This window comes from Pundamilia nyererei, unplaced genomic scaffold, assembly GCF_000239375.1.
Source record: "Pundamilia nyererei isolate P.nyererei 1_Seehausen unplaced genomic scaffold, PunNye1.0 scaffold00414, whole genome shotgun sequence".
Classification (NCBI taxonomy): Eukaryota; Metazoa; Chordata; class Actinopteri; order Cichliformes; family Cichlidae; genus Pundamilia; species Pundamilia nyererei.
In genome coordinates this window covers 229,244-242,072 of record NW_005187815.1, presented here as the reverse complement: position 1 = coordinate 242,072, position 12,829 = coordinate 229,244, and the positions used below count along the sequence as shown (strand labels likewise).

Genomic DNA, 12,829 nt, shown 5'->3' with positions numbered 1-12,829 from the left:
CTGGACCTGGGACTCCCCGACACACTGAGCGTTTATATCCTACCACACAGAGAGAGTTTGGACCTCACCAGGATGTCCAGCTAAATGTTGTCATTTGTCAAACATGCAGTAAAACTACTGCAGCCAAAGGCAGAAGTACTTCCAGTTTATTCCACCAGCTGATAATCATCCAGTGTAAGGTGAAGAGTGTTTTAAACTCAGTGTGTGAACGTCTCCACACACACCAAAGGACACGTTAGTGCTGTGCGATATGACCACAATCTCATCTCCCGATATAAGACATCTATCGCCCCGGTAACGATAGAAATCACAAAAATGTAACGTTTTCTGTAAATTCTGTGAAACTCGGGCAGCTCCACTTGTGTGAAGTGTTTCCTGCTGGGCGTCATGTAGCTGGAGTCGAGTGTTTTAACGATGCATGAAACGATACATTTTAGACATAAGTTGTAACGGCGCCGTTTTCTTTGTGAGTATTTATTACACGGCGTGCTGCGGGGAAAAGCCTGTTCTAACGTTTGAGTCGAAGCTTTATTTTTTAGCACCTGGCGTCTTTTTTACTTCTCATCCGTAAATAATCTGCTCTTTCACATGATTCAGTTTATTTTGAAAAGTCTCAACAGGATCTTGAGCTTTATTGTGAAAGGTTTATGTGGAACATAAACAAGCGGACACGCGATGGTGTTACCGTCGCTGTTGCTAACGACAATGCATAAAAACAGGCACTTGTCCGTCTGTAGTGTGGTGATATTACATATAAGAGAAAGAGAGAACTTTAAGAAATGAATACAGCCACTACACAGTGACACCAGAACCATGAAAAATATTGCTGTAAACAGTTTATTTTGCGATACCACGAAACAAACGATAGCGTAAAATGAAACGATGGACGTTTTTATATCGTCATCCGATGTATATCGTTACATCGAACAGCCCTAGGACACGTCACTGCCCTCTGTCACCGATTCTCTGCATAATTTTATGGACGGATTTCTGGGTGTAGCTGCGTGGTGTCAGGACTAAAGTCTCTGCTTCTCACAGTCGATGTGGTTCTGCTGGCTCCAACTCACAGTTTCACAGCACAGTGTGAACGAGAGTCAGCACCTCCAAGTCTGAGGCCACGGACCCACTCTGAGCGCCCACTCTGAGCGCCCACTCTGAGCGCCCACTCTGAGCGCCCACTCTGAGCGCCCACTCCGGGTCAGGGACGAGCTACTAGGTGGAGGGGTTTAAGTATGTTGAGGCGTTGATCACAAGCGAGGGGAGATCGCCAGACGGATTGCCGCTGCAGTGATGCGAGCACTGTCCCGGACCGTCGTGGTTAAGAGAGAGTGTGAAACCGCTCAATCTACGTCCCTACCCTCAGCTATGGTGACGAGGTGTGGGCGGGGACCGAAAGAACGCGATTGCAGATACAAGTGGCAGAAATGAGCTTCCTTATGGGCTCAAACTGGGCTCAGACATATTCTGTAAATCAAATGAGTCGCTGTGAACTGAGATTTGTATCTTGTAAACCAAAATATCTGAAAATGTTACGCTTGTGCATCTACAGATGAGAATCTGTGTGTTTTTAAAAACATTTACAGAGGTTACAAATAGTTTTTGTTAAGGTCTTCTAACAGATACAAAGCACAAAACTACGGTGAAACTCTGCGCTCAGCTTCCTGGCTGCGTGCGTTGCAACTGACCAGTACGACTTCTGACCCAGTGTGTTTTCTTTCAGCCGACTGGATTGTTACATTTGTGACCAATCAGAGAACAGATGGTTTCAATGTCGGTGGGGTGCTTTACCGAGCTTCAGGTCCTGGGAGGGTGATGCAGTTTTAAGCTGGAGGATCTCTATATGAATGTCCCATAGGGCTCCCCGGGAGCTGCCGGAAGGATAAAGTTGTGCTATACCAGAAACACCATCATCCTTCAGAAGGATAGGCGTGACCAAAAAGCACCACACGCCCCTAGCTGGTCGCATGCACATTCGCACCTCGAAGCGCGTCCAAAGCAAACTGGTCGCGCTTTAAAATATTCAATTTTGACGCGTGTGAAGCGGAAATGTGGGAGGAAGTAGTGCCAGACGGTATGTTTGCAAGACGGCAGCTGTCGAGCGTTTGAAGAGAGCAGAGCAGTGGCGAAAAGGACGCTTTACACATCAGTCACTACAGCGACTTGACGCTGGAGTTCAGATTTTTCCAACTTGAGTGGGAGACACAATTAGCGCGAATGCACAACATGCAACACACAAACTGCAGCGCACATTTTACCTCACGCTTCCAACGCGTCAGTCGCACTGCTTGGTTGCGCGAATCAGGCAGAAAAGCGCTTTCATGACGCAAATCTGCTTCTGAAGTTTCGCGGGACCCCCAGTCGCGCTTCATCGCGCTCCTCTTTACACGTAAACCTGAAGCCCCGGTCGCGTCTATCGCGTTCAGTGTGAACGCACCCTTAGAGACAGGGTGAGGAGTTCAGCCATCCTGGCGGGGAGCCGGCTGAGGAGTTCCAACATGTCCCACTCAGAGGAGGCCCCGGGGCAGACCCAGGACATGCTGGAGGAGGTGGTGGAGGGGACGGAGGTGTGGGCTTCTCTGCTGCTGCCCCCGCAACCCGGCCCAGCAGAACAACATGGATGGATCCACTCCTGTATCTGTTTGCCCAAGCACCTGAGAAGGGGTGTGGCCCCACCTCGCCGTCCCCCCAGCAGCAGCAGCCAGGTGCTTGTTCTCCCCGACTCCACCAGGTGAGCTCTCAGAGTGATGAGCTCTGATACTTGGTGAGCTCGCATGTGGAGCTGGTTTCCATGGTGACCGTGAAGGTCAAACACACAGGTGATGAGGGACCCCCCTCTGTCACCGTGTCACATTCGACAGGTGACTCGATCCATTTGCTGATCTGTGGGGGCGGGGTTAATGCTCAGGAAAGTCTCCTAGGTGGACTCTGACCTAGAGGCTCTTGTGAGGTCACTAATAAGGTCAACGAACCACATGGAGTCGGAGTACTGTTGTTGAAGTACTCTGTACGAATACACAGCTTGCATGCAGTACCTTGTATTCGTGCAGCAGTCCTCTGACGGCATCCTCGTCTGTGAGGTCACAGCGCAGAAGGCGGAGCCTGGCTCTCCTGTATCCCGTCCCAGTGACGGTCCATCCGGCGCTGTGAAACTCTCGGCACACCGCTCGCCCCAGGAGGCCTGTCGCCCCAGTAACCAGGACGCGTGGCGCCCCCACCAGCAACTCCTCCTGAGTACATAAGAGTACACACATCAGTATTACAGTTAGTGTATAAAACCCCTGTGATTTGTGTATATAGACTGTTCCACGGACCCCTTCTAACCACTGCTAAGATGGTACATTCCTCCCATCCTTTGTTTGAGTTTGCGCTGGTTCACCGTGATAGCGCTGGTGGAGCTGGGCTGTTGTACTGAACATGTGTCGTGCGTGTGCGTGAATGATGAGTAAGTGCCTTGTATTTGTTTGTTCTATGGTTGTAACTTATCATATACTTAGCTATGTACATTGGGTGATGCTTTGTAGAGTTTTCCAGCGGTTTGTGTAGCCACGAGACACTGTATATTCACACTGATTTGACCAAAATGGCGCTACCCTTGTGAACTGAGCTGCCCAAAGTAAAGATGGAGTCTATCCCTGTGCAGCAGCCCATTTGTGTCCACCAGGGGGTGGTGTTTAGTCATTTCTGTTCAACCCTTCCTGTATTATTTAGACCAGCTTGGTTGACTTTAATTGTTTGCTAATTGTAATTTCTGTTATTTTACAGAACCACACACATACATATACTCACACGAATTCACTTCTGGAGATGTTTTGGATTAAAGGAACCCTAATTCTCATTGCTGTGGACCCTCTCTTTTATCATATAAGTCACCTGTGCCTTCTGACCGAGGATAGGAAAATCCTGCTGTAATTTGCCAGTTTATTAAGTACACACATGTCCAGTTCAGTTAGTATTACAGAGGACTATAGTTAGTACTATAGAAAGACAGTATTGTACTTAGTACTACACACAATACTACACTGCTACAAGTTGTACCAGAGTCAGTAATACAGACAGTACTACAGACTAGGGCGGGGTGATGTATCGAATATACTCGATGTATCGCGGGTTTTCCACGTACATGGTTAACGTGGCTTTATCGTAACCATAGAGTATGGGTTACCATGGCAACAATAATCTGTCTGCATGCAATTGAGAGTTTTTCTCTCCCACACTCTGTGAATGCATCACTGACCCCCCTCCCAAGCTGAAACTGTGCAGCTGATGGTTCAAACATTTAAATTCTTTCTGACTTCCTGTATCAAAGTAGAACAAACACAGAGATGGACCAACGTTAGAACGTGTGGCGATACAGATCACGTCTCTGATGTCGCTCCAAAACATGGTCATATTAGATTTCCTCATGTCGCCCAGCCCTACTGACAGGGTGAGGCTGCTGTGGCCAGTCGGGGGGTGTAGCCGCCACTGGTGGTGTAGCCTCAAAACAGGTGAAGAGGTTTGGCTCTTCTGCCAGTGTGTCGTCACCCTCAGCAGCTCTGAGTCTTCTGATCGGGGACATGTTGGACACCTTAGCACACCTGCCTGCTGCTGCTGCTCAGGTTGGCTGAGCCGTGCTGTAAAGAGAAGAGGGCAGAGGAACACCACGCTACCAAGTGTCCAAGGGCTGAATTAGCATTAGCATCCGGTGGAATGTAAGGGTAAGGGTTAGCCATCCTGCATACGGTGAACACACAGGAGGTAGATGAGCCTGCGTCTGACAGTCGTACACGTGAGGTCTGGGGAGCAGTGACTGTCTACTGCTGTTATCACGCACATACAGTTGGCACGGTAACACTTCCACGTTACCTGAGGCCAACACGAGACCAGCAACAAGCACGCCAAGCAAGAGCTACCAAATGAAACCGCTGAGATGGACTTGTTACATTTTAATAATAAGAGAACATCTTTGGTAAGAACATGGTTGTGTGTCTGGACTCAAACTGCAGGGTGTGGCACAGGTCAGCACTTGTGACATCACTCATGACATCACTCGTGATTACAGACTTAGTTTTACACTTTTATCCCCTCGTTTGGGAACATCAGTACTACAGACTGCACTACAGTTAGGAGAGTACTGCAGTTAGTACTTCATACCGTAGTACAGTGAGTATTACAGTACTATAGGGAGTACTACAGTCGGGTATAAACATACCTCTGCCAGTATACCAGAGTCACACACCTGTGCAGACCCCTCCCCCTGCACGCGCAGACCCAGATCAGTTCCTTTAATCAGTATGTTTATTTTATAAATAAAGTTTTACTGCAGTATTTAAGTAGTATTTGAATTCTGGGAGCCGTTAGCAGTTAGCATTTAGCTGCTGACAGGTGAGCTTTACCTGAACAAGCTGCACGCGCCCCGGACTGAACAGAATCCTTAGTTCTGCGCCTGCGCAGCTCATCTCTGATTGAATATGTGCACTGGATCAGTTATTGATCAGGTACCTATCACTCGGAGCCTCGCGGATTTTCTGATGCGCACTTTCTGTCTCGGTCACTTCCGGACTGATCAGCTGTTTGCCGTAAAGCAGCTGTCGCGCTGCCACTAGCGGTTAGCATACAGGCTAACAGGCTTTTCTTTAGCTTCGGTGACCCAAGTCAGAGTCCTGATCCTCGCCAACGGGTCGGAACCGTCCCGGGAGCGGCTCTAACGGCGTCAGCATCACAGCTGAGCGAGAAAGACTCATTGCAGAGCTCACCTGCGAGCACGCGGACCCAGAACCGGGCATCGGACAGACCAGGACAGACCGGACCAGCACGGACCGGACCAGCACGGACCGAACCACGGACCAACGAAACCCACACAAGGATCAGGAAACTCCCCGGAGTCACAGCCCGGTGCTGCTCCGCTGCTTCTTCTTCTTTGTGAGCGGCTCACACAAACGTCGATTTGTGGCTCTACCACCGCCACGCGGTGCGGAGTGTGACCGAAATCAGACTCGGGGTCAGGCTCTGACGAGAGCTCTTGAATTGTTAATTAAACCAGTTTATTTCTAAGTGAACAGATTCATGTTTGACTGCTTTCATGGCCGGCGGGGGCAGACCGATCCCCGGCCTGCAGTCACGTCGTTCCTACTGACAGAACGACGAGTAAAAATCTCATTAATCATCTAAATCTGCACGGATATAGGTCCTTTTAACCTGATTAGCATAAACATATTTCAGTAAAATAATTCTAATTAGGGGAAGTGCCACTGCTTTCATCAGCCTGTTCTAAACTGTAGGATCACAGTGGAGACCAGAGTCTGCACAGTGTAACACACCATCAAAGGATTCATGAACTGCACAAAAGCCTTTGGAGAACAGTCTTCACATGCACAGGTTCACTCTGCTGTGTGGGTTGTTGTGTGACCCCCCGGGTCAGAGCCGGTGCACAGAGCTGCAGCCTCGTCTGTCACTCACCTCCTGAAATAGAAACCTGCAGCCCGACACCGCCCCGCTCTCTCTGTTTATCTCTCGCTCTCCCTGCAGCCTGTCAGCAACACTCCCACAGGTGCTGTGGGTCGCCCCACACTGAGCTGGTGTTCACATCAAACTCACCCGCTGCTCCAAAACTTTCTCTCAGCCACATTTCTGAGTCTGAAAACTTTGAAAATTTCATTTATTTGGATTTAAACTGAGAGCCTGAACACTCCTCCTGGACCAGGAACACACCCTTCGGCTTTAACCCGAGCCAGGACCAGGACCAGAACCAGGACTAGGCTCTCCCGGAGAAGTCCGAACTAAGTTTGACCTTGAATGTTTGACAGCAGGACATGATCCTGATTCTGGTCCCGGTCCTGTCGGTAGTTTAACGCTAAGCTGATTTCAGGTAAGGACATGCTAACACTCACTTATTGGGTTATTATTCATGACTGAACCTGATTTCTTCTTCTAAATATTTGGCACTTGTTCCAGCTGTAAGTGTAAAACAGCTTTCAGCTGTAAAATTTAAATCATTGATGTTTCAGCTTCATCATTCAGGTAAACGCGCGCATCGTCAGTGCAGAGCTTCACTCTGCTTCTCTCTGCAAATCAGATAAATGATGATCAGCATACAGCATCACAGGTTACATTTTAAAGCCACGTTTCCATTTTACCTGCAGTTATTACTCAGATCTGCCAGTTTCAGTAAGGTTCTTGATGCCTCCTTTACGTTAATCGAATCGCCGCAGTGTGACAGCGAGCTGATAAAGGGAAGCACTGCGTACCTGTCCCAGCCTTCCTCAGACGGCAGGTATCACGTGTTCGGCCGGCCTCTGTACGTCTGCCTGATTGTCTGAATCACCTCTGAACCCCAGCTCTGGAGGAACTATCACAGGGCAGGACGGCTTTAGTTTAATAATGACCCGAGCAGCCGGGTCCGCTTCATGGATTTAAGATTGAGGGTTTTCCCTGGATGGTGATCGTGGATCAGTAGAACTGAGTGGGATTAAATCATGGAGCACTGTGGACTCAGTGGGAAATCAGCATTTCATTCAAACTGCTTCATTAATGTCTCCATGTTTGTTTGTGCGTCCTCCAGAGACACAATCATGAGCGGCCACGAGGACACAGCAAAAAGAGAAAGAGGGCGGGGCATCTTCCTCAGCGCTCACCGCTGCCCTGAAGTCGACGTGCTGCCTCATCAAACTGCTGAGGCACAAATCCTTCCACGCTGTTCTCCAGTTCCTGCAGACAAGAGCTCTGAGTTCACCTGCACAGGTGAGAGCGAGCCAGATTACCTGGACTTCTGCTCCACCCATCGCTCCGAGGTAGATGAGGAAGAGGAAGACGAAGGGAGTGTCAGCGACTGGTCGGAGGAAGATCTTTCACTCCACTTCTCTCCCTCTGTCCTCATCCAATCAGACGATGAAACGTCTGATCCAGAGAGTGGCTTTGAGTGTGTTGACATCACCATAGAGACACAGGTGAGCGGTCATCATCATCAGCTGGTTAGATGAACGTACGTGTGGGGCCTAGTTTCATCTTTACCAGCAGCGTTTGTTTCCTGTCGTCCAGGTGAAAGGTCAGGATGCGGAGGGGCTAAAGATGGTGCCTAAACGGCAGATTCACCTGAAGAAGAAGAAGAAGGACGGCGAGGATGGCGCTGAACAGGTAAACACTGATAAACTACAGGTATGTCTTCTGCCAGTTTAACTGTTTGCTCACCTGTTGGTCTACCTGTCCAGGTGATACTGAAGGATGTTCCTGCTGAGGGCAGAGGAATTAACAATAATACGTCAGCTAATGAGCTGCTGTGTCCCACTACTCGATCACGGCCTGAACTGTTACTACGGCAACACAGTATGCCCACCTCCTTTCACGCCACCTCAAATACTAGCAGTGATGCTGAGAGCTACGGGGTCTACAAGGGCCTGATTGCAGGGGCTGGCCAAGGTAACAGCACGTCTACCTGTCAACAAGCTCCCTGTTTCTGTCAGTAAGGACCGCCCACCCTCCACCCTGGGGAGCACTGAAAAAATAAACTGTTATTGATCATATTCACTGGTTCAGGATATCAATTTGGACAAAAGCAGAGAGGGATGATCACAGGATCCTTTCCATGATGAAGAGAAACTAGTTTGTATCCACCAATCAGATCCCTGAACAGAGGGAGGCATGTATTTAATCAGGAAGTGACAGGAAGTAAACACTCCCACTCAGCTGATTTGTGTCATTAGCTAACGGCACGCTGGCTTCAGTTGGCGAACGCAGAAAGCAAAAACAGCCCCGATGCTGAAATGTTGGGACGCTGTGTGAAATGCAACAACTTACAAATCTCATTAACACACATTTTATACACAAAAGAACAAAAAATAAACACTCAGCTGTGTAGACTCCAGCAGAGTGGAGATGTCTTCTCTTTGTACCCGACCATGTCTGACCTGATGAGCTCTGAAATCTCTGACTGTCTCTGTTTAGTACGCCTTACTCTTCCAGCCTTTGTTGCTCCATCCCAACTTTTTTGGAACTGGGGTTGTAGTTCGCACATGAAATACGAGGGGGGGCAGGGGGGCGCTTTCTTTGCTGAGCTGTGCACTGATTACACACATCTGAATAGACTCAAGCTGATACCACGCTGGTGTGATTGCTGTGCCGTGGGTTGCCATAGCAGAGAGGCCTGAGTGTCAAATAACAGTCTCACTCACTGCTACATGGTTCCCTGCAAACTGCAGAAAATCTCAGAAACTAGAACTTAGCTCGAACCCGTTGGTCCTCCAACCTAACCCTAACCTCAGAAGAAAACCTCTAAGAAAATAATTTAATATTCTGATTTTCAGTGGATAAAACTTCAATCACCGGGTAGCACAGCATGATATTGGATCACAGCCCGTCAGACTTCACGACTTCCACACTACAACTAAATGTGGTGTTTCCAGAGTGTCTGACTGTGTCTAACGAGAGCTTTCCTTTCGCATCAGTCCTTTATTTATGCAGGTAAAATTCTCATTGAAACTACAGTCTCGTTTTCAAGTACAGACATGAAGTCATGGCCTTGAGTTAAATGATGGTAGGATATGATTTACAAGGATTTTTGCATGATTGAGATCCCTGATTCACAATAGACGCGACACGTGCTTCACTGAGGATGCAGCTCAAAGTTTGTGTTCTGCCTGTACTGCATCATTGTCGGGGTCTTCATGGGTATACATGCCCGCTCCCTGACGTTCTGCATTTCTATTGGTTGCATGAAGAAAACAGTTAATGTGCGCCGCAAGCCATGAAAACCAAAGCTTCAAATGTTGCCTCAACATGTCTGTCGAAGAGGTGCAACTCTACTACTGAGTATTATTATTATTAATACACGTCTTTGTTTTTGTTCTATTGATGATGAAAGACGAAGAATCTGAGTTTGATGACGTTTCTGATGGTTTCAGGGCTCCTGATTGGAGGAAACTCTCAGCGTCTTCAGAAGTCGTTCTCTCTGGATGAAACCAAAACAAAGATGGCATCCTGCCTCATTAAGAACGTGCTGTCGAAAAAGATGCAGGTGGAACAGAAAAACCTGAAGAAGAACGCGGAGGTATCACCTGTCCTGCCTCTGGGTCATCAGACAGGAGGAGGCGGGGTCAGAGCTCCGGTTCACGTGGTGAGAGACGTGAGGAGTTTAGTTAAACACTCATACGGCCACTCATTCACCACATCAGCCGCGTCACAGGACAACAAGTCAACAAGCTGCAAAGCAGTTGGCCAAGAGGATAGCCCTACGCCTACTTACCAGCAGGCTGTGGGGGTCAAAGGTCACTTCTCCAAGGTTGCTGTGTCTTTCAGCCAATCACAAGACAAGAAGCAAAGTAAATCATCCAGACAGCCGATGGCACAGCAGAGACGAGGAAGTGAGCCAATTATCAGCCAAGGTTTAGACCACTTAGACCCACCCACTTTGAAGCCCAACCCATCAGCGAGAGTTGTGACTCCACCTTCCCACCAGGGCACCTGGCCACTGCTCGGTGCTCAGGAACAGAGCTCCATCCTGGGTGTGTCCTCTCCGTCTGCCCCTGGCTCCTCCCAGCACCTCCTGCAGATCCCCTTCCCCAGCAGCCTGCACCCTCACCTGGGGAAGGCTGGCTATGTCCACACCCCTTTGAGCTACATCCAGACCCAGCAGTCCACACCTGGTGCAAGCATCCACCTGCCCTTTAGGTCCGAGGAGTTCCCGAACCGGCAAACTGGAAACTTTTCTGAACAAGTGGACCCGACCAAAACACAACGAGAGCGAGAGGGTCAGAGCGGGACAGCAACGCTTCCGAGCCAGAACCAACAAGAGCTTCAGCAGCAGCGCCTGCATCCACAGCCGATTCTGTGCAGCGTTCCCAGTCTCTTACCTGCACAGGTATCTGTGGACTACCTTGTCGATGTGTTGGGCTCTGCTGCAGCACCTGGACCCTTCTTCAGAGTTCCCGCCCCCTGTCAACTGATGTTAGACCCTAAAAGTGGGCGGTTCTTCTATGCTGACACGTCCCTGCAGCATCAGAGGAAAATGCTCCTGGATCCAGAAACCGGACAATTCTTCCAGGTGTTCTTACCTCCAGCTGGCTCAGCCTCCAATGCTGCCATGTTCCCAGTGACCTGTGCTAACCCCGCCCCCACTGTGATCCAGGTGGGCGCCACTAACCCCATGTTGCTCTCGGTGATGCCATTCCAGCGAGCAGTGGGCGTGTCCTCATTTTGTGGCCTTCCTGTCACTGTGATGGCGTCAAACCAACAGCGCAGCGATGACATCACGCACACTTTGCCTGGTCGTCACTGATCATCGATCACTGCTTTGATATTGATTATTATTGATATATTATTGTTTGCACTCTGTGACATCACATGTTTGAGTTTTGTACTTTTCATCACAAACACGCGATCAGCAAAAACATTTATTGATTATTGATCAAAACATTGGAAAAAGAAAAAAACATTAAATTCACTCAAAGAAAACAAAACACACCAATACTGGAGACAAACTGGGACTTGTACTGGGAACCAGTCAGTCCGACTGCTTATGTTAAAAACACAAACTTAATATCGATTAATTCATACTGATTAATACTGACCTGTATTGATTTAATATTGATCAACACGTTTTTAAAGCATATGTGATTTTCTCACTGCACTCTCTCAGATTGTTTTTATGCAATGGCACAATTTTTTATGGGACAGCCAATGCTGAAGCTCACCTGAAGCTCACCTGTGATGTTCTGAATCAGATTTTAACCCAGCCCTCCATCTTTGACCCTCTAAACACGAGTGACACCACGAGTGAAAGTGTACACTAAAGATATGGAGTCATGATTAAAGTCATGTAACTAAAGATACTGCAATCGGAAACCTGTTGAAGTCACGTGACCTCCTCAGGTGGACTTTATTTTGAACATATGTGTATCTAATTAACTTTTTTTGTGATCTGATGTATCTGAAAAGCGTTGCAGTCGGCCATCAATATTGTTGCCATGGTAAAAAAGGTGAAGTGCAGCTTAAACTGTAATAAACTGTAATAAAATCAACAGTTCCATTTCCTTTTAGTTTGTTGGCCATCATTTGTGTATGAAGCTATGACATCACACTGAGGGACAGGTGATTAGCTGTGTGTGTGTGTGTGTGTGTGTGTGTGTGTGTGTGAGAGAAGCTTTCTCTGATGAGGTTTTATCAATTCTCAGAACGCTTTTATTTAGCTTTTATTTTGAAAGACTGAATGGGTAGAGATTCAGTCTCACAGAAGAACTGCTTTTATTTTGAAGGTATGTGTGGATGGCAGCTTCCTTTCGCTCCATCCAATCAATTAGCTGACTGCAAGTCATTACACATCTGGAACATCTGCAAAGTGTCAGGTTGAGCTCATAAGGAGGAAATTAAACTCAAGGACTGGAAGACCACGCTGTGGGAGGGGCTTTAGTTATGGGAACAGGAGGTGATGTCACAAACTTCTTGTCATATTGATTAATGGAAACACTGATTGGTTTGAAATCTAACTGGTCCCAACAGCTGTCAGGTGAGATTGATGACATCATCTTCACAACTTGGTGCTTGGCAATTCGTCGTCACCTTCCTCCTGTTCCAGAGGGGGTGGGTCATCAGATGCCCTGAAACCTGTGAAGGTGGGGCTGATGGGGAACCGCCGGAGCCAGCGAGTGCGTCTGAGCACGGGCATGACAAAGGGAAGGTCGTAGGTGGAGTAAGAGGAGGAGGAAGAGGAGGAGTTCCACTTAACCAGCCCTCGCTCCTCTCTGGTGCCTGACAACAGAGGAAGAAAGCAGGACTGAGAACCACTGTGTGTGTGAGTGAGTATGTGTGTGTGTGTGTGTGTGTGTGTGTGTGTGTGTGTGTGTGTGTGTGTGTGTGTGTG

General features: G+C 48.3%; 3 protein-coding genes across 8 annotated transcripts in view; 1 reads left to right on the top strand and 2 right to left on the bottom strand.

Moving 5' to 3' along the window:
• The window catches only part of mat2b (methionine adenosyltransferase 2 non-catalytic beta subunit methionine), an 11,076-nt gene extending 5,167 nt beyond the window's left edge, over positions 1–5,909 (bottom strand). Inside the window, exons 1-3 of one of the 5 annotated variants that reach the window (XM_005753229.2) lie at positions 5,736–5,909; positions 4,424–4,613; positions 3,033–3,227 (exon numbers count right to left, since the gene is read on the bottom strand). In XM_005753229.2, coding sequence (XP_005753286.1) covers positions 3,033–3,227; positions 4,424–4,558 — 330 coding nt within the window. In that variant the 5' untranslated portion in view covers positions 4,559–4,613; positions 5,736–5,909. The other 4 variants (XM_005753230.2, XM_005753233.1, XM_005753232.2 and 1 more) reach the window with 4 other exon arrangements.
• LOC102196804 (uncharacterized) lies at positions 4,621–11,991 on the top strand. Of its 2 annotated transcripts, none has more exons than XM_005753235.1 (5): positions 4,621–4,948; positions 7,541–7,925; positions 8,017–8,112; positions 8,187–8,394; positions 9,876–11,991. In XM_005753235.1, exons 2-5 carry the CDS (start codon positions 7,551–7,553, stop codon positions 11,246–11,248), a joined length of 2,052 nt encoding a protein of 683 aa, XP_005753292.1. In that variant the 5' UTR covers positions 4,621–4,948; positions 7,541–7,550; the 3' UTR covers positions 11,249–11,991. The 2 variants fall into 2 exon arrangements, with proteins under 2 accessions (XP_005753292.1, XP_005753291.1); XM_005753234.1 differs by lacking the exon at positions 4,621–4,948 and adding an exon at positions 6,106–6,847.
• A 183-nt stretch (positions 11,992–12,174) lies between these two features.
• The window catches only part of slc23a1 (solute carrier family 23 member 1), a 9,967-nt gene continuing 9,312 nt past the window's right edge, over positions 12,175–12,829 (bottom strand). The window contains exon 13 of the mRNA XM_013915972.1: positions 12,175–12,742. Within this exon, the coding sequence (XP_013771426.1) occupies positions 12,497–12,742 (246 nt within the window). The 3' untranslated portion in view covers positions 12,175–12,496. The remainder of the gene's footprint in view (positions 12,743–12,829) is intronic.